The sequence below is a fragment of the Bacillus rossius genome, chromosome 11 (genome assembly GCF_032445375.1).
Source record: "Bacillus rossius redtenbacheri isolate Brsri chromosome 11, Brsri_v3, whole genome shotgun sequence".
Lineage (NCBI taxonomy): Eukaryota > Metazoa > Arthropoda > Insecta > Phasmatodea > Bacillidae > Bacillus > Bacillus rossius.
In genome coordinates, this window is record NC_086338.1 from 32,307,876 (window position 1) to 32,329,608 (window position 21,733).

The 21,733-nt window shown below is 38.2% G+C and overlaps 2 protein-coding genes and 1 long non-coding RNA gene across 9 annotated transcripts in view; 1 reads left to right on the top strand and 2 right to left on the bottom strand.

The window, feature by feature from the left end:
* LOC134536770 (Ca(2+)/calmodulin-responsive adenylate cyclase) overlaps positions 1-21,733 on the bottom strand; it is a 183,069-nt gene that overhangs the window by 148,349 nt on the left and 12,987 nt on the right. The window lies entirely within an intron of this gene.
* LOC134536773 (uncharacterized) lies at positions 11,971-19,470 on the top strand. Of its 2 annotated transcripts, XR_010075874.1 has the most exons (3): positions 11,971-12,437; positions 12,623-12,679; positions 13,150-19,470. It is a non-coding gene; the product is annotated as an uncharacterized LOC134536773 (long non-coding RNA). The 2 variants fall into 2 exon arrangements; XR_010075875.1 differs by having other exon boundaries at positions 12,212-12,679.
* On the bottom strand, positions 17,512-20,663 carry LOC134536772 (myb/SANT-like DNA-binding domain-containing protein 3). Its single transcript, XM_063376688.1, has 2 exons — positions 19,810-20,663; positions 17,512-19,314 (listed from the first exon to the last, which is right to left on the bottom strand). The coding sequence occupies exons 1-2, from the start codon at positions 19,996-19,998 to the stop codon at positions 18,691-18,693; spliced, it is 813 nt and encodes a 270-aa protein (XP_063232758.1). The 5' UTR covers positions 19,999-20,663; the 3' UTR covers positions 17,512-18,690.

Genomic DNA, 21,733 nt, shown 5'->3' on the forward strand with positions numbered 1-21,733 from the left:
CCACCCACGACTCATCCCCCCCCCCCCACCCCCAAAAAAAAAGAGACTCTCCAATAACGAACATTCGCCAACATGAGAGTGACGTGTCTTATTTCTCTACTTACTCCGTGGCTCCGCCCACACGCACTATACACTCGCGACGGCAAAATACACAGACCGAGCTCCCGGAGGTTGCCTGAAGAGCACTCTCCTAGTTTCGCACGCAGAATCCGTCCCCGTTTCGCTAACGCGAATTGCAAACCTCCCACTGGTGTTCCACAAGGGGGAGAAAGTCACTAACTGCTAATTTCCAAAAGGGACCATATAAAAATACTTTCAACATAATGTGTTGGCATCGCAAACAGTCGTAAGGTTGATTAGATGTGTCAGTTTTGTGGAAAAGTATTTTCGGAAATATTTTATCAACCATTTTATATAAACACAACCAAATAAAAAAGAAGTGAGCATTTAAGTGTTGACAAATGTACTTATTACACATACGGGCATACTCCACAGTTCTATATCTACTTTTTAATTTCGAAGTTTTTTTTTTTTACCTGTACTGTAATATAATAGTAATGTAAAATTTTACAAGTGGTATAAAAAGTTCGTAATAGAGTACAAATACTAAACACTATACACACAGACTAAAGCATAGAAATATGGTACTGTTATCATAATACATCCAGGTATCTTAAATTACATAAATCTACGGTGGCAGTAGAAAAAAAGAAATATGTTCCGAACAAACTCGCTGTTGTATTTTTCCACGCATCTCTAATGTTGGTGCTGGTGTCACATATGCTGTCATCTATCGACAGGTGAGAACAAGGAGTATTGAAGTAAACAGAGATTTCACTCCCAGGTTAAACATTCCTAATTTTTTTTCTTTGAAATCGGTCACTAATAATAATTCTCTTTGCCAACTACCCATCATAAAACCAAAGAAATTTAGTTTTGTCCTCTAGCATCTACTACGTTATTATTAGAATTCTTTGGGTTCAGGATCTTACCTATTTAATACATTTATAATATGTAATGAAATATCGCCTAATTTGTATTTAAGTAGCCAAAAAAAAAAATTCAGGAATTTTATAAGATTTTAGTAGAAACGGAAGGTGGTGTTCTTTGGTGATCTAGAACAATGTTAGGTTAACCTAGTTGTTTCACAATACATAACCATCTTTGGCTCGTAAAATAGCGATATTAATTTACATAAATGCCCATCCACTGCAATACACACAAATGGACTATATTTGAAGTGATAGCTACAAACACAGCAAATACGCAAATAGTAATATACCATTAACAAGTGCCTTCAAGAATCAACTGATACATTCAAAAAAACATTGTCACACACGAAAAAAAATAAAAAAATTTGGTATTTAAATACTAATTTTTACCAAGGTCTTCCGATTCCTTTACATTTAGGCGCAACACATTAATTAATAATTATGCATCCTATTTATTATTTTTAATATACGTATCAGACAGGCATATGTAAAACACAACGATCATTTAACGAGTGCGATTTAAAAATTCAAGACTCCTACCTGACGGTATAACATTTGTTGATTTGCACCTTTATTTAAAAAAAAGTGATTTCTCGACACTACTATGTTGTACGAGCAGAAATAATAATATCAAGAAAGTAAAATAAAAATTTATTCGCAAGTCACATTATTAAGAATTGATTATTTATAATTCAGATATGAATGCGAATGACATTCTGATGTTGGTATAGAAGGAATTCTTAGTGTACAATAAGCGCATCCCAGACCATGTCTGGTGATAACACGCACTATTTCGCGCCAAACTCTCGGAGCTGCCGACCTTGTGTCTACTCACGCAGGTTCTACCTGGGCCACACCTACCAGCTTCGGCCAGGGCGTGGTTAAGGGGTGTCCACCACGAGACCAACTGCAGCCATGGCTGACCAGCTGACCAGAAGCCCAAACAAAGCACACGATTAACGTTAATTTTTTCCCGCATGGTTAAAAACCCCAGCATGTTAAGGCCCCCGTCTGCCCGGGCACACATACGGTGAGCACAGCTTCAGGAAAAACAACGCGATTTCAAAACTACTCAAGATATCCGAGTGGGGTCTGTTGACGAGAGTCATTTAAGAATTCGCTGATGGCCGAAAAGAACTATTGATTTCGGATTTAAGTCTTTAAGCTGTATTTTTGTAAGAGTTAAAATGGATAAAAGGCATGTTTTCAGAGTAATTTTTAGGCGCAAAACAACCGGTACAGAATCTTTAAAGTACTTAAGGGACTTGCGTTATACCTTTACCTTCATTTCTATGCCATACTTATAATGTTACGGTGACCGCTCAAATTTCACAGTTGTCCTATGGACGACGAGAAGACTGCGCGCCAGTTCAGAGGCGATACCGCGCTAGAAGCACCAGCGAGCGTTGCACTTATTTCGCCTCACTAACACAACACGACAGACTAGGCGTACATGCCTAAGTCCCTCCCTTCCAAGCACTAACATTTAGATTAGGCAAGGTTAGGGGGCAAAACGTTCTCAGAGCCGTCCAGTGTTGGTCTCCGGCGTATTTGGCACCGCTGGCACCGGCGACCCACGCGCGGGGAGACAGACGTGCGCGGAATCCCGCCGACGACGACTGGCGGGCGTGACGCGGCCGAATCCGGCGGGACAGGATGACGGCTGAAAGAGGCGGCGCATTCGTGACCCGGTCATTCACAGGCGTCTTCCTCTGCGGACACTGGCGTCGCGATGTCCTTAATCGGACGACGGGAGTGGACCTGACCTGACCCTGCGGGGAAAAGGTGATTGTCCCTTGAGGTGTCGGAGCTGTTGCCGGCTCTAGTATCCGAGACATGATCCAACAGGTTCACGGAATGGGTGCATGGATGCGAATACATAGCCTCTCCGCACCAAGTGGCAATCCTCTGCCTCCACGTGGGCACCGCTGCTGGGGGCGAATCGTGGTGACCATGTTGGGGATGGGTAGCCTCAACCTCTGCGTCATAGCATCGCCTTAACTAAAGAGGACAATGCCGGGCGTAACCCTGCCGCAGTGCATCCTCAATTGCATGGATGGGACCAGATATGGTGAATTGGCTGAATCTGCGGGCAACAGCAGATGCGTTTGAAACCTTTCTGGGGGGTTCGACTGCCGAGCCTCTGTGACTCGGTCCCAAGGGCCCCATTGTGAATGGATTAGGCCTATGGTAATTGAAACGACCGAGAATGGCGCCGGCGTGTTCGGGGGCACCCGGACTTAAAAAAAGAGCTGTAAACTGCTCCACTAAATGTGATACGTTCCCCGAGGCCCTCCAGTCCACGCATGACCGGATTGAAATTTCTAGCCAGGGCTCTCTGCAGTAGCCGCCGGATGAGTCCAGGCACCTTCGGGCCTAATCGGTTGTAAATCTGTCAGGCCGAGGTACGGCAGGTCGGAGGGTAGTCCGAGGAGACGAGGACATCCAGTGGAGTTATTCTGAAGAGTGGCGGTCGGTCAGCCAGTTGGCGAACAATTTTGTACTGTATAGACACCAAGTTGGTAGTAGTACGGGAAGAATCCATGAAAGATTGAATGGTGTCCCGCTGAGGTTTTCTCCAAGGCCCAGGATTCTGATTGGGTAGTCTTGTACTTGGTAGTGGTGCTCGATCGCTTGGAGCAGGCTCCAAGGGTTCCCTAGCCCGATGCGGAGTCGACGTGGTGAGCGACGACACAGCTCCGGTACTAGCCTGGACAGCTAGCAGAGGTTGGATAGGCCTCCACCGGACCACGGGTTCACTGGGTGTTTTGAGGGTCCCAGTGTGATGTGGGAGATCGGGGAAGGCGCCAGCAGTGCTGAAACGTCTTAGGGCTCAGGACACAGCCAACTGTCTGGTTAGCTGAGTGAGGTACGGTGCTGAGGCGGTGACTATGCTGGGTTGGTGGCCCTAGCCGCTGGTCATTCCCGATCAAACAATAGGGAGTGATCATTAATAGTTCTGTTTAATGCTCTGGAATGTAAATAAAACATCATTTGTCCTAGGCACGACCAAAGACTACGCACCAGTCAAGAGCCTTGCGCTAAGAGATGCCGCTCTAAAAGCATTAGCGAACGTCACACATAATCCCGCCTCACTAACAAAAATACACCCCTGACTAGGCGGGGCTCCATAACATGTTAACGATTAGGTTTGCTATTCACATTTTATGAGTTTTCCTACATAATTTGGGTACAGAAAATGTCAGTTTTCACTTTGACCAAAGGATTAATTACAGAGAAATTGTTTTCCCATCACGTTATTGTCCCACCGCCATCGAGTGGAATGAAGGTTGCCAGTAGTCTAGTCCAGTGGTATCTGTTCTTCGTCTTGTTTGCTGCATGTCACTAATCAATTGCATCACATGGTTCACCCCAGCGATCCCGGGGTCAGGCAAGCTTCGCTCAGTTGATACAGTAACATCTGTAAACTCGGGCATGTTTACGCGAGTAGGTAAACTATGACTAACAGGCTAACACTTGGTTTCCCCGCTTTTCTGACAATTCCACGCCTAGTTTTCCCTTTTTGAAACTATTGTTAGGTACGGATCCTGTGGTGGTTATACTCGCTGAAACGAAGTTTCCTGCTTTAAGCAAAACCGAGTTAAAACATCGCAAAATTAGTCATGGTTACCTTAGAAGTAACATGCTGTCATATGCAAGGTGTTTTGAAAACCGGTTACAGTTAAAAAATGTATTATTTTGATTTTACGAAATATGCATTTTATTTTTAATACGCGCGCTCATAAATGGGGTTAATACCCCTTCAGGTTCATACACATGTTCATATCAAGTTACTTGAGCTGTAAAGGCCTTTCTTGTTGGACTCAGGCTTACCCTACAATGATGTGAAAATCTTGTACCCATGTAAGTTTTTATAACTTAATTTTTATATCCATACACTATAAGACAGCTCAGCAATTGGATTTATTAAGGTGTAACTTTAAGATCAAAAGTTCCAAAAACTATATGTTTAAAATGTTATGCTTAGAAAATTAAGCATCAATGTGCGTATTCAAATTTTAAAAAAATCTTGTGCAATGAATTTAAAGCAAACCATACATTACTTACCAAACAGTATCATGTTGAGCTCAATTAAGGCTTAATGAATTAGTTCTTAAAATCAATTTTTGGTAAAGTAAATACTATCCAATATTTCTTTGAGTCAATTTGTAGTACCACCTCAACTAGTGACATGCTACATCTGGAAGCTACACAAGATTTTGGACCACGGTTGACACAGACCCCTTGGCAAAGATTAGGTGACCTCAAGAAGTTAAATATGCATGGAGTGATTCTGGGGAAATATGGGCAAACCGCAATAAAAATAGCTGGACTAACCTTGGCAAGAATTAACTGACATCAAACAGTTAAATATGTATGGAGTGATTTTAGGGAACTATGGACAAACCACAATCAAAATGGCCGGATCGACATGATCCATGACTTTCAATACGTCCTTGTCTTGCCCGAAGTGACTATAAAGAACGAGTGCTGATGGGTCTGCGCAGAAGAGAATTTTCGAAGCTCATTCGAACGCTTGTTCGGTTGATAGTCTACGAAACAGTTGACTTTTTTTATATATATAATTTTTCACATAAATCGTTTTCGTATATGCTTGTTAATTCTGTGCATTGCATAATTGTTATTTGAATATTCTGTAAAATCTGTTTTGAAATTAAACTGGTACGAATTAAAATCAGTTTCACCCATAAGAATGGGATATTCACCATGTGTTGTGTAGAGATGGTAAAAGATTTGGAAGGATTTAGGTATCATTTTGACGAGTTTTTTTTTTTTTAATCTTCGAAGGTTTGAAAAAGATAGATTAGAAATGTGGCAAACAAGTTTGATTTTTATCGGGATAAAGAGTTTGAAAAAAGGTTTTGATTTTCAAAAGCCATTCTCAGAGGTGTGCTATATCCCTATGTATATAAAATATGGATAAGTTTAAAAAACGCTTTTTTTTTGTTTTCTACTACTTTTTATATTTTATTACCTAATCAAAAATAACAGCTATATGATCGGGATTAGAAGCTACAACTTCAGGTCCCGTATCCATTGTCATACAATTTACATTTTCGATAACAATCTTGGTAATTTCTGCGGGACACTGGATGAATAAAATCGAACAGAGATAGAGCGCTAACCCACATGCACTCTGAGCAGTTTATCTGAGAAAATGTTGTGCAGCGTTGCCAGATCTCTGCCGAAAGTGGATGGGAACAGGCCATAAGCTGACAGACACGAAATATGTTTATGACATACGAGAGGTGGAGAGGCTGCCAGGTTAATGAGATGAAGACAGCGATTTCGAAGGACGACACTGAATTCTGCTCCTAAACTTGCTCTATATGTACATAATAATGTCAGCAAAACCCATAAATCAATTTTTCCTAACACAGCGGAAAAAAATTGACACAGTAACTAAAATCTTTAGAGAAAAGCAAAAAGGCACCATCACAGATGGAATTCGGCCTCACGTGCCTTAAAATACAACACTGTTCAAAAATACTTGACACATCCGCACTGAAATGTAACAAGAGTGAACCAAAAAAAAATATGCTATGCATAGCAAATTTGATGGGTTAGTGATACAGGATGAAACTTTTTTCTAATAATTTATTTTAAATTCTACAGCTTATCATATATTTCCATGAAATATGATTATTCCCTCATTTTTCCAGTAACTCTTAATTCCCTGGCTATTCCAGGTTTTCTCTGATGCTGGAACACTGATATTTATATTCCCAGCACGGTCTTACGGCTGGGCAAACTTCACTTTATTCCAAAGCAATTTGTAAACTATTTGGTCTTATTTATGCTAATATCGCTTAGTAAGGGGCGTCGACACTGGGGGCGTGGTGGGGTGACATGTCTGAGGAAGAAATAGGCTTGAACGAGTCAAATTCTTTAGCGACATCAATTGGAAAACAGGACTTCTATCTGCGATTAAGTCACTTTCATACAGCCAGATAAAGGCAAGATTTCTGACCAATCTGTTTCCAAATATCAACAAATATTTCCCGTCTCTATATACAGCTTGTCTAGTGTATACAAATCAAAACTGTAAGTAAATAAGCAAGACGTGTATAGAAAGCAGAAATGTTAATGAACATTGGTCCCTAAAGGCTGCTATTAATACTGGAGTATTTACTTTACAATTGGATACACAGGATCCCTGTAATGTGGAATGCCATAGCAGCATAACAGACATGCTGAAAACTGCGTAACGTGTGCACGCTTACCGACATGGCCTTCCACATAACAGCGAACTAGTGTATCTTATAGTACATTGTTATTACTTTTGTGATGAACAGAATGTCCGGACCACCGTTAATTGACATACTGTCTCCTCTAGATGTCCTGTGTGTGTACCCAAAGATCCTACTGCGGAGAAATATAAAACAGAAAAATTATAAATGTCGATATTTTATTTAAGTACAAACAATGGGATGTAAATACTTTACTCGTAATGCAAAATTATAATTATTGGTTGTCAAATGTAATGCTCTATGAGCGTTGGTATGTTAGGAATTTACCATCATGGAAATTTTCGTTTGGAACAGAGGGGTTTGCTTTAGCATTTGACATAAGCGGAAACTTCTTGTCTTGAATGAACTTCACTACAACAATATATCCAATTGAACTACTAAGAAGCTGTCTATAAAACGACACTATAGTGCACTTCTCTGACAAGCAAGGAGGTATTTGTTTGCTGGATGTTTCTCACGCCCGCGCCTCTCTGTGCTAGTCTGCCCTGGTTCGAATGAACCACCAGGCCTAAACAATATCAGGTCTGGTAAAAAAAAATCCTGATATTGGCCCCGGAATTTAACCATACTTTTTATTAATTGTATTTTTCGGTAACAATACAGAAGTGTGATACATAATTTGTAGGGGGGGGGGGAGAGGGGGCTAGTGCCCCGATGGTGAACAAAACTTGTGTTCGTTTTCAAGCTAGATCCAGTTGCAATAGTGTTTCATTTGTACTTCATAATCCAGGAAATTAACGTCAAGTTACATGAAGTCTTTTGTTTTATTTAATACCTTGTCATGTATACATGTCTATATGTCTGTTTTACATTTTGTATTATGCTAGTGTAAACAACCAATGAATTATTTTCTGAGATGACTCGATAAAAACATGAATAATCTTGCTGTAAGGGGTATGTAATTTTTAAAGTTCTCTTTGAAATCTTGGTTGTCCTTGAGTCAGCATGTTGACAGGAATGGAGTCAGACGTCCGAACATATCCGAAGTCCGCCCCTCGCTCATGTAATTTAATTACCCGTAAAAAAAAACGAGAATCGATTAAAAAAAAGAAAGTGGACCTCGCGTCCAAGTGCCCCCAAAGCCCGTATGATAGACTCTTTATCTACTCTGATCAACTCTTAATCCAAACCATCCAATGTATACTGTATCCTGTATTCTTCTACACTATTAATGCATGATTCAATAATTTCTTGGACACACGCGTATGTCCAAAAATTGTATTCAATCAAAATTCACCATTACATGAATCATTTAAAGAACGTACTATTAATGCATGCCTATTGCACTCCGCATGTTTGTGCCGGTTATACCTGGGCCCAACTTAACATAGTTTTAATCTAGTTTTAAGATAAGGGAGTTAGTCATGGTATCAATCGCTGCCATGGCTGGCCAATGCATGCGACCCTCTCCCTGCATGGATAATCCTAGTACGTATAGACTTCGACCTGAGACGCACCGAGGTCTCTCTGCCTAAGCCAGACCTCTCCTACAAGATTAGGAAAAAAAATGCTAGTAACAATTTTGTCTTGCGATTTAGAGTAATTTAAAAATCACTGACACAATAAAATCAACCTTTTATTTCAGTTGCAATCACTTGGATGTGCGAAAACATACCCTAAAGGAAAAAATATATATATATAACAACGAATTTACATATTATTTATGTAACTCACCTGATATAACCTTTAATTTTGTTAACAATCACATCGACGTGAGAAAACTTGCCCACTTGAAAAATAAATCGATAAAGAACGAATTTTTTTGCGAGCGTTATATTTATTTAACACGCCTAGCCCAAAATTCAACTTTTTTCGAGAAAGGAAAGGGGGAAAAAAAGCTGAAAATGCACGAACGCGGATTGTACAGCCGTATGACTCATTTCAGTGAATGTCTGATCTTAGGTTCCTCCCACGCAATGGCGTAGCCAGGATTTGTGTATGGGGGGTGTTAAGAAGCATGCGCGGGGGGTCGGGGGGTCCTCCCCCGGGAAAATTTGGATTTTAAGGTGTAAAATAGTGCTATTTTAGCAGTTTTCGGTAATTAAATTTAAATATTGTAATGGTAAAATTTTTATTAATTTTAATATGAAATTTGTTTGAGTGATAAATAAGAAATTAATTAAAGATTTGGTGCTAAGGGGGGGGGTGTTTGAACCCTTAACCCCCCCCCCCCCCCCCCTGGCTACGCCCCTATTCCCACGTCGGCGTAGAGGAGCACGACGAAAACTCCCGACCGCCTCTCATCGCCTGCCGGGGAGACGTCATCGGCGTCCTTCGCCGGCGACGAGGCGGCGTCTCCAAATGTGTCCTCGCCCTGGCCGCCTACCAGGAACCCGGGGTACGTCACACGTCCTCCTGGCACCTGCCCCCGCCGGCCAGAAGCCGACCCCACCGCCCGCGAAACACGGGGTTCTGGTTGGTTCGCCGGTCAGGTGGCACGGAGGAGCTTCGTACGCCGCGAGAATGCGACATCCGAGCCGCCTGTAACGGCTTCCCTCTGCAGTAACACATCTAACACGCTGCCGAAACCATGACGGCCAGTACGAAGATCTGTACGGCCATTATAGGTTCCACAGGGTGAGGCTAAATTCCACCGACATACTTCGCCAGCAGGTTCGCCAAAAGTGCTCCTCAAAGGCTGGTATAAGCCTTTGAAGTTGGTGCTGAACCAAGGCCGGTGCAAGGTAAATTGGCGCCCCAGGCGAAAAACCTTAATTGCCCCCCCCCCCCCCCCTCGCGGGCCGGACACCCAAAAAAAAAATTGTCCTTGCCTCAAAATACATCACGTAAACCTTTTGTCAACAGTCAAATGTAAGGAGGCTTGTGTTTTCTTTTTCTTTTTTACCTATTACAAATCATGTACAGGTCACCGTGGACTTTAAATAATTACTTATATCAATATAAACATTCCAAGCTGTTACAAAAATCCATTTTCATCTAGTTTCAATAATCGTTAAACATATTATATCAGCTGTTATGTGTCGTGCTGCGCCGCCCCCAGCTACTTGGCGCCCTAGGCGGTTGCCTGGTTCGCCTATATGGACGCGCCGGACCTGTGCTGAACAACGGATGTGTTGACAATTAATGGGAAAAGTATTGAAGATGGAATACAAATCATCTGGGTTCTACAAACTCCGCAAAACTTGTCGCTGTCGTCTAAAGATTTCATTTAAATAATTGGGGGTGGCACCCTAATTCCCGTGAATTTTGTGACGTGTTCTCATGCCGAATTATTTCCAGAATTTTCCTGGAGTGATTTTGAGAAACCATTAAGAAAAAAAAAACTAAATCAGGAGTCCAGGCCGGGATTCGAACCCGGGTTCTCAATCTAATGCACGCGATGTCTAACATTTTGAATAGTAAGAAAAAAAAGTGTTATCCAAACTCTTACATTTTCGGGTGTTAGATTGTCGAACTTTAAATATTGTTACGAACGTGAGCAAGGCCGCGACACGTGCAGGTGCAGAGATGGCTGGCGGCTGCCGCAACATGATATGCGCCGCGCGCGCCTGGAAGATTACAATGATTGTCGCTTTCCCCCCTCCTTACCACAACTCCCCGCGCGGCGCCCTGCCTTTGACACGTAACTGACACCTGAAGCTGCGAAGTTACGCGAGTCGCCGACACGTGTTTCGAGATATTTCTGCCGTCGGGTCGGCGCGGAATGACGCGACAGGCCCCAGCCGCGCTCGTGAGTTCTAGAAATGGCATCTGTGATATATAAAACGAGGATGCCGGCGTCAGAGTGGAGTCAGTTTAGAGTTCAGGCGGGAACTTTCCCGCGGCGGAGTTCTCGGAGCGATAGTGCTGCAGGTGCGGCAGAGTGGCGAAGTCCTTGGACGAAGGTTCTAGGGCAGGGAGTGAGTGAGTGAAGTCAGGAGTTTTCCCGCGGCGGAGTTCCGAGCGAAGTTCCGAGCAAGGCGTCGAGTGGATCCTCGGCGAAGGCAAGTGCGTCGGCGGCGGCGGCGGAGATCCACGAGGGGTGCTGCGGCGAGAGTTGCGCCAGAGGTGCGGCCCAGCGAGGTGTGTGGATTGTGAGAAACGAGTGACTGGGGAAGCAACATTATTTTTAAATGCAATTGATTATTTGCCATTTTAGAAGATTTGTAAGTGACATAAGTAGTGGCCATCAATAAAACTGTGTGATAGTAAAATCTATTAATTGGGCTATCCTTTACGAACCCGCAGTAAAATCGTAACGATATAATTTCTTTGAGTTGTTCTTCCACCGGGTAATACTGATTAAAGATGTATTGTACATACGCAGTTGCTGATTACAAAAGCCAAAATCAGGCGATGTCCTGTATTATATTTCTCTCTCTGTGTGTTTGTGTGTGTGTGTGTGTGTGTGTGTGTGTGTGCGCGCGCGCGCGCGCGAGTGCATACGTGCGTGCGTGTGTGGATAGCACAGACAATTCCGTGTACGTCTGGGTTGTCGTCATTTTGACGTCAAAATATCTGTTTGTCTTAGAAAGCCTACTTGTGCTGTCGTTGTGGTATCCAGAATTTCTGTTTTGTCACATCGGTGGGTTCGCCTGTGCGTCTCTGTGATGTAGTTGTTATTCATTTAATTGTTTAGTATCATTGCTGGGTTATTGTTTGTCGCTTGTGTCTATTTTTACATGCTTTATATTAGCTTCACCTGTATGTTTGTCTGTCCGTCTGTAACTCTGTCTGTCCGTCTGTAACTCTTTCGACTAAGGGCCGAATGCATAGACCATACTATTACTAAAATTTAGTATTAAGTTTAACTAAATCGGAATTTCGGTATGCACAGGTTGTGAAGTATTAGTGGGGCTTATTTTTTAAGTGCATTCGTGCAGAGAATATTTAGTCGCCGATTGGCCGTACTAAATTGCTATTTAGTGCTACTTTTCACAACATGGAAGCTGTAGGACGCATTGTGGATGACGAGTTTGTGGAATTTGTGCGATATGCTAGGGGTGTTCCCTACAATCCGCCGCCTAGAAAGTATCTTCGAGATGGGGATAATCCATTGGAATGTTTTAGTGATGAAGAGTTTGTGAAACGTTTTCGTTTCACAAAAGAAACTGTAATTGGTACCATCGTGCCCCTTGTTGCGGCTGACAATGGAGATAAGCGTGGTTTGCCGGTGCCAGCAATTGTTAAAGTTACCACTGCACTACGCTTTTATGGTAGTAACAGTTTTCAGGTACGTGAGAGTAAAATTTATTTAAAGTGTCTGACGACAGGTATGTTGGTTGTAAATGAGGTGTAACTGATAGAAATACATTTACCTATTTATTGTCTTTTTTCGTAATGCTGTCATAAACATGCCTATTTACCCGATATTTCTTTTAAGAGAGAAATTACTAACCTGTGTTCGTTATTTTTCAGATTGTTTGTGGTGACCTTATCCACTTGAATCAAGCAACAGTAAGCAGAATTATCAAGGTTAGAGTTGCTTAAGTTTAGGTTATGTACATCATCATTTTGGAAGACAGTTTTGTGCCCTTCATTTGACATGTTAATTTCAATTAAAAAGTAGGAGCAGGGCATTTGGGAAAAAAGTTGAAAATAAATATTTCGAAATAATTTTTTTTTTTTAGCAAGAGACCCCAAACTAGGCAATTACCCCAAATTGTCTATCTAATAACAGTTTGGTATTAAGAGTTTTCTGGAAAAATTTGTAGGTGGATTACTGTTTACATGCTAAATGAACCGATAAAGTAGTGACTAACAAAACAAGTTAATTTGTCATGGTAATACATTGTGCTGCCCTATTAATGTTGGTAATCATGGCAATAAATATTATAGAGCAGTTGTTTAAATTGTTAAAATTACGAGGCATTTACCTACACTTTTATGAGTTTGGAGTGAGTAGTTTATATTTAAATTATAAGTATGTGAAACATATTTTACAGGTAACTTCAAATGAGCTGGCAGGACATTTGCTGCAGTATGCACACTTCCCAGGACCAGGAGGTATTCGTAGTAACCAGAGGAAGTTCTACGATTTGGGTGAATTTCCTGGAGTCACTGGTTGTATTGACTGCACGCACATCTGTATTAGTAATCCTGGTGGCCAGTTTCCTGAGTTGTACCGTAACAGAAAACAGTACATGTCCTTGAATGTTCAGGTTTGTGTAGATAATTATTATGTTTGTGTCGTAAAAGAGAGGTAATTTCGAAAACACTTTTTTGGAGCACTAAAGCTGTTCTTATATTTTAACCTGAAAATAGTGTTTATAAATTGCTACTGATTTCTGAAAAATCACAGTTTATTGATTACATTACATTACCTTTGCATTGATGTGGCCACTCTCATTTTTTGCTTTCCTAGGTGGGCAAACCTCACGTTCACAACATCCATTCCGAGGCCACATTTGTGCATGTTCAGCATAAATATTACAAGTTTGTGATAGTGTGAGAATGGGAGATGGGTTAAGTTAGTAACATTTAAGTTATTTTAAAATATTTCAATGGGTTGATATAATTAGTATAGCTACAATAAAAATACTGTTAGATGTTTTTAATGGTAGCTTTGGAATTGCCATGTAGCATAACAACCAATTAATATCAGTGCATTCTGTGGCCTAAACAGTTCCTAAATTCATTGGAGGTCACGGAAGTTTGCAGTTCGCACAAGCAACTTCAATAATTGTACATACTATAAATAAAAACGTGAATAAAAGATGTCTATATTGTCTATCATATACTTAAATGACAGAGAAATTAATTTTTGAGCTTTGTTTAAAATATTAAAAATAGTGTGGGCTGGTAATTAGGTTATGTTAGCTACATTTAAAATAGTGATAAATTGTGTGTGGTTGGTTAGGTGAGGATAGCTGTATCTTATATTAGCAATTCCTTAGCAACTGATAACATTATTTTACAGTATTTTTTGTGTAGGTTATTTAACTTAATAGACCAGTCTCATGATTTGACTTGAGTTCTCGAAATCATATACACAGACCCATGTGGGAAAGAAAAAATGGCTACAGGTGTGTCAGTGCACACACATTGTAATGTGCACTATAAACTGAATATTCGGAATCTGGTAGGAATTTAGAAATTATATTTTCAGGAAAATTACAGGAATGTTTCAGGTGTTCAAAAAAATTATTTAGGAATTTTATTATTAATGAATGGAAAATGCAGCGGTGTGAGAATTTAACAAAAAATTGAATTCATTACTGTACTTGAGATGATAATTGAGAATTTATTTTTAGTAACCTGCTTCTGCATTCGGTAAAAACCTTAAACAAGTTTAAAATTAAATTAAACCGTTAATCATATAGATTTTTAAATGGTAACCATTTTTAGAGATTCTTTAGTATTTACTTTTTTTTTGTACAGCCAAACATTATATGAATTTTAAGTGTTTGGGTAATTTAACAAATGTATGTATATACATTAGGTTGTTGCAGGTCCTAACCTCGAGATCATGGACATTGTAACACGATGGCCTGGCAGTACCCATGATGCCAGGATATTTAGTAACAGCAGGGTGATGGTTAGGTTTGAAAATCAAGGACTCCCAGGAATACTTCTAGGAGATAATGGGTATCCACAGTTACCATTCCTGTACACACCAGTACTGGTTCCAACGACAGCAGCTGAGATCAGATACAATTTAGCTCACAGAAGAACAAGAAACATTGTGGAACGGTTATTTGGAGTGTGGAAGAGGCGGTTTGCATGCCTTGGGCAAAAACTACGAACGAAACTGGCTACTTCAAACAAGGTTATTCTTGCATGTGCTGTGCTGCACAACATTGCGGTTCAGCATGAAGAGCCTTTGCCACCTCCAGTAGAAGAACTTCGTGTTTTACCCATAGTGCCAGTTGCAAACTTGCGTCCACGCAACCACCGAGGAGCTGCAATGAGAGCAATGTTTATTGAACGTCATTTTGTGTGAATGCATTACGTAGTTTCCGTGGTTTTCTGTACATAACTGCTTCAAATGTATTTTTTAATTTTTTTTAATAGTTTCAGTAGTGAATTAATTTTTTTTTATTTTTCCAGGCACAGTCTAGAACATGGAATGTAATAGGCCTCTTGGGGAATCTCGCCATGTATATAAATATAGGAGATAACGCATTGAGCACTATACCTCCAGAGAGCTTCCTCTAAGGTGATGTGGAAACTGGTGCAATGGGTCAAAAATGTGAGTAAATGGGTAAGTTTCCTGCAATGTGTATGTAATGATGTTTATTTGTTCAGTTTTTTTATACAATTGAAATTTAGTGAAGCTTTTGTTTTCTTTTAACAGGTTTCTGTGTTGTTAAGCGATTACATAAAAAATATACCTTTTTAAGGTGTCAGTTAGCAGTCTTTATCCTAACATTTATTTAACCACTTTGCAAATCTTAAGTATCTAATAAAACTTTAGCATTTCATGATGTGGGTTATGTGAGGCCTATGGGAATCGGAGAAATAGTTAAGCCTTATGTATATAAATGAAAAGTGCATATTATCAATGAATTTCAATGAGTTTTTTTATTAATTATTCATGCATATTAATGTCGTGATAGAACATACCCTAATTTAACCAGCTGCATTTCTCAAGCCTCGTAATTACTGATTTTAAAATAAAGTGATTTGTGTGTTCATAATAATTACCAAGCTATATAGATGCAGAATAAATACTTCAACAAGATTTATATTGAATAAAGTCTCAATGATTTTAATACAAAAGCATGTGTGTCTTTTTTCCCCTTTTCCTTGTGCCAATGTAAGTGTATTGTGTGGTGTAGGGTGAGATTTGCTTGGAGACAGACTAGACACACTGACACTGCAGGTAACGGAAAGATTACTGCTAAAAGGTCCACAGTGATGAGAGTGATCACAATGGAGGAGTGTGTCTGACAATATAATTGGCCAGTGTTCAGCCCTTTTGCAGCAAGTTAAAAATTTTTAGTATCCTTGAAACCTGGTTTTCTAAATAATGAAAGAAAAATTGACAATAGTAGATACCAGATACTCTTAGAATTAGTGTATGTATATAGCAGTAAAATAAGTTCTAAAAAGTTTTAACCAACTATCTAGAGATATATAAATAGCTTATCACCCTGCTTTCAGCACCATTTATTGCTGTGTATGGTAAAGTCGAGTGAGAGACAAGAGATCTGTTTTTAGAGATTAGTGGTCATAAAAGCATTGGTTATGCAAAAAACAATAAATTGCTAATGAGTCCTCTTGGAATGGTCTGTTGCAATTTTAACATTTTTGCAGGTATTACAAAATGATGGAAAGTCGAAATAATGTCAAATATTTACATTTATTATTAGTCTGATGTTAGAGTTGTAACTATGTACACTGTTTAATGTGCTTAAAAATTAGCCAAACCTTCCTCTTATTATAAATGTTGTATGCATACTGTTATGCCTTTAATTGTCTATTTTGCTGTTTAACATTAAAGTTTCACTGCAGTTTATAAACGGGACTAAACTATAGCAGCAGTTAACACAGTAAGTTCTAACACTTAATTTAAATAACATAGCAATATAAAACAAACCTATTGCTAGATTAGGTTTCAAGAGAATATCACATTGGACCAGTGCAAAACCAGGCAAGGTTCAAAATGCATAAACATCGCTGTATAAATATACAGAGATAAATAAAGGAAGAAACAACATTTTTGAAGCTTAGCATAAATGTTTGATCTTTAACAATGTGTACAATAATAAACAACTAATTGTCATTCTAAAATTTCACAATATTTTATTTTTTTAAGAAGCCATTAATTTTAAAAAGAGAAGATCTTTGGAAATAAAGTGAATAATAACTAAATTGAATGTTTTTCTTATATAAGCTATATTAATAATAAATTAAATCTATGCTAAACTGTTCAATATATTAATAAAAAAAATTTTCTGAGCAGCTTCTTAGAAGTAGATGAATTGGAACATGCGTAAATGGTTGGTTATGTCAGTTGTATTAATTATTTGTATAAATCTTGGAATTTTAGGGAATTTATTAGTCATTAATGTTGCTTACCTACCCTAAACAGTCTTTTCTCTTAATTTTTAATACATATATGTCTCAGAGGGTGCTAATGTAGTTACATGAAAATTTATAAACATATTTGCAAAAATATTTAAGACTACATACAGTAATTTCCAAGAGTAGGTGCACTTACGGGAGAAACAAAATTCAAAAATGGTTATTTTGATTACTTATCTGCAAAAATGTATAAAAGTATTTTAAACCACTTATTTCCTTGACATATCACAAAGTTGTTAGATAACATTATCAAACTAAATAAGAGAAGATCAATAAAATAATTTTCAGACTTTTATTTCAATATTTTCAGTTGGAAATTGAATCAGTATTGTCTATGGTCAAGCAAAACATACAATTACAAATAAAATACACTGTTCAATACCTACCAACACTAGTTGTTTTCAATCACATTTTCTAATCATTAGTTGGAGTACACCACAACACCACAGATGACCACACTTGTCAATATTTTAACGAACCCCCAAAATTTTAATAAATTCAGTTACTGTCTGCTTATGAATGTTGTCATTTGTAAATGGTCCCAATAATTATAATTTGGATTCCTAATCATACATATGAAAAATAAATAACACATTGCTCATTTATGTTGTATACACCTTCTCTTAGGAACATTGAATTTTCAGCTGCATTTGGTAATTTTAAAGGAAAGCCTCTTTCCTGAACAAAAAAAAATCTAATCAAAATTCTGATGTTTTTACTTACATGTTATGCAATTTTTCTCTGTAAGATACTTCAAATATTTTGCAGTAGTTTACATTTTTAACAAGTAGATAAGTCAGGTATATTTATTTCAAATACTGTGTGATACTATGAAAAGGGATGGGTTTGCTACATCAAATAGTGGGCATGGGATATATTAGGTGTGGTAAGTTCAATTTAAAATCCTTGATTAAGTATTATGGATCATTAGTATTTAATTAAGCTATGCTAGAAACATTTCAGATCATTTAAATAATTTCTTAGTTTTACCAATTTGAAATGTCTCTTCATTTAACCCAACACACCATCCTAACTCTCTAATATTTGTAATGCTACTAACCTAACCAGTCGCTGACACAACTTCAAACAGTATATTTTTATATGGCTTAACAAACTTAACTGTTTAAACAATTTCACAGTTAGCTAACATAATAACCAACAACTCTCACAATTTTACACTATCTATTATATAACTTAATCTAACCACTCCTTAAAAAGATTCAATCTGGAAAATTGTAAACAATATCGCAATGCCCTCTTAGATAATGTTTGGAAAATATGTTAGGACATTAATAAAAACTGGTTTTTGGATTTTTTTTCAGCTAAGAGGCTTTCTTTCAATTTTACCGTGCCATTTTGCAGAATTTTACTAAGTGCAATTTAGAAACCACAGGAAAGAATAAATACAAATAAGGGCATAATATAAAAATGGTTATCGACTGTAATATGCAAGCAATTTACAGTGTTTTCCCGTTTCCTGATTTCATTAATTCCATTCGCAACTTGTGTTCTTCTTCACGATGATTCTTTGCCTGCTCGTGAAGCTCTTTTGTATATATTGCAGCAGTTCTTGCTGCCCTCACTCGCAGTTTCTGCTCAAGCATCAAAAGCTTATGATGCTCAATTTCCCGCTTTTCTGTACTGTTAAGTTTATGCAGGCGATGCTGCAGTTCATCTTCAATTGCTACTTCACGACGTGTATTTGACTTATTGGAGCGTCCAGAAAGGAGAGCATCCTTCTTTCTCACCTGTGGGCTGTCAACCTCCACCTCATAAGTAATTTCTTCTTCAGACATAGATTCTGAAATGGGCAGCTCATAGTCATGGTCCAATGCAATTACTGCCTGGTACTTAGCAGCATTTTCAGCACTGTCTGCGGAAACGACCATGTCATGATCGCCACCATCTACAATAAAGTGCTGTGTCCCAGCTAATGCCACTTCCAATTCGGGGTTCGTGGAGGGCTCCTGGACAAATGGACCACCACCAGTGGCCATTCGCTGCCTTGTGTTGGCAGCAAGGATCTTCTTCCTCTTCATTTTCTCATTTTCCCAACATTTCTTTAGCTGGGATGCAGTACGCTGCAACAAAAAAAGTAAAAACAATTGTAGTAATGCCATAAGTTCTGATAACTTTTCCAACATGCACAGTTTTATTATTTCAATAATGATGGAAAAACACAAACTTCTGAAAGCATAAAATGTATATTTTATGCAGAATATAATCCATCTAAAATACCACAATCTGATTTTATTAGCCTATTTAAATAGTTAATTTAAGTGATAGTTAAATGTGAAAGAAAAAATCGGCCAAAAATAATCTTTGCAGATGAGATATTTTAGAAAATTTTTATACACCCTTCAATGTAAAATAATTAAATTATTAACTGCTTAATGTCGCTGCTTTCAATAATGTGTATTAGAATTATGCAGAAATACATGATCAACTTTGGATTAACGAGAGGCAGTTAATAAAAAAATTTATAATGAAACATTGGGTACTATATGCAGTCCAACAGATCATATGATATAAAAACACTAAAGTACGTTCCTTTATTTTAATAATTTGCTACTAACCTTGGAGACTTCTGAATAAGAATTGAAATCTTTTTCAATCTCCTGCCAAGCTTTCCGCTTTTCGGCGACGTTTTTGAAATCCGTTTTTTTGGCTTCCACTATTTTTGCCCTATTTTCCACTAATGAAAATAAAATTGACTTCTCATTCATAGAAAACCTTTCGGAAAATTGCCTCGGAGCACAATCCATAACGACCACGTGGATCGGTGGATACACAAATGTTTATTATTTTCACATACAAAAAAATAAATATACAATATAGGTTTCCTATTGGCCGAGGTTAAGTCGTCATGAACGACGTCATTGATTTCGGGCCTTATTCGAGTAAACTCGGCCACCTTCGTAATTAAGTAGCATTCTTCACTTTACTTTGTAAAACCTAGCCAGGCTTATACTAAAATATTTCTAACATACGAAATTTAGTGAACTTCAAATCCTTCACTAAAGGAAGTACGAGTAGACACTTGGCTTCTAGTAGAATCTGTGCATACGGCCCTATGAGTGAGTGGCTCATCACTGTAAAATGTCCCACAAATTTCATTACGTTCGTTAGCCGAGCGGTCTAAGGCGCGCGACTTCTGTGACGTCAGCTTTCGGATTCAGCGATCGTGGGTTCTACTCCCGGCCACGCCGAAAAAAAAAATGTTTTTTTTCCCCGGTAAATTCTAATATTATATCCATACATCTAACTGCAAATGATTCGTAGAGACTTTACCATTTCTTTGTGATGTTGCAACTCCAAATAGTTATCTCAGATGGTAATAGGTAGTGTCGGTAACTCATTTCCCTATGATAATTATACATAAAAATAGTTTAAAAAACTAAAAAAAACATGCTTTTAAAGAATATCAAACTAAAAAGTTAAAAATAAATATAGTTTAAAAAACTAAAGAAACATGCTTTTAAGATTATCAAACTAAAAAGTTAGAAATAATTTTAAAATTTAATTTATGACAATAGTATATAAGCAATACTAGTATAAATGAGAAAAAAGCATGGGGCGCTTAATATTCAAAAAATATGGCACAAAGCGCCTCAAGCTTTTTTCTCATTTATACTAGTATACTATTGTCATAAATTTAATTTTAAAATTATTTTTTACTTTTTAGTTTGATAATCTTTAAAAGCATGTTTCTTTAGTTTTTTAAACTATATTTATTTTTCTGTTGTTCTCTTCGTCGTGTCCGTCTGTGCTGTAATATTTTTTTTTTAGCAATTAATTTCACTGACTTATCTGTGCTGTCCATTGGGTTTTTTTTTACATCGCCTGATTTTTGCTTGTTTTCTGTGTGTTTGCCTATTTACCTTTGTCAGTTATTGAGGTTTCTCATGACACACAGTTTGATCAACAATGGCATATGTTCAAAAATACATCTTGAATTTAAATATCAGACAGTACGGAAAATTAGATGGAAGAAATTTAGTCATGAAAAAGTAACGAACACAGTGGGCTAACAATGAAGAGAAAGTTTCAACACGAACTTTAAATACTGACAGCAAATAACTTGGACAGATGAACCAGGGGTTTTGTCTGTCCGTATTAACTATTACTTACTGTTGAAACTGTCTCACCATTGTTAGTCCTCTGTGTTCATCCGTGCTGTCTGATATTTAAAGTTACAGACATAATCTGATTTATGCTTTTTCTCTTGCGGAGTTTGTTTTTATTTATTTGGATTTTTTTATTTTGAATTCATGAAGTTTTTAACGAGAAATGGTGCAAAACTGCAATAGCACATGTATAAAGAACTGTGATAAATCAAAATTCCCAACTGCATGAATCAATTAAAGAACGTAGGTAAAATTATTATAAGAACCCAATTTTTCACCACAGTATGATAGTTTCTTCCTATATTTTTTTTTAAATCAGGTGTATTAACTACATAAGACATGCAATCGCACGAGACGCAAATAGTTCAATAAC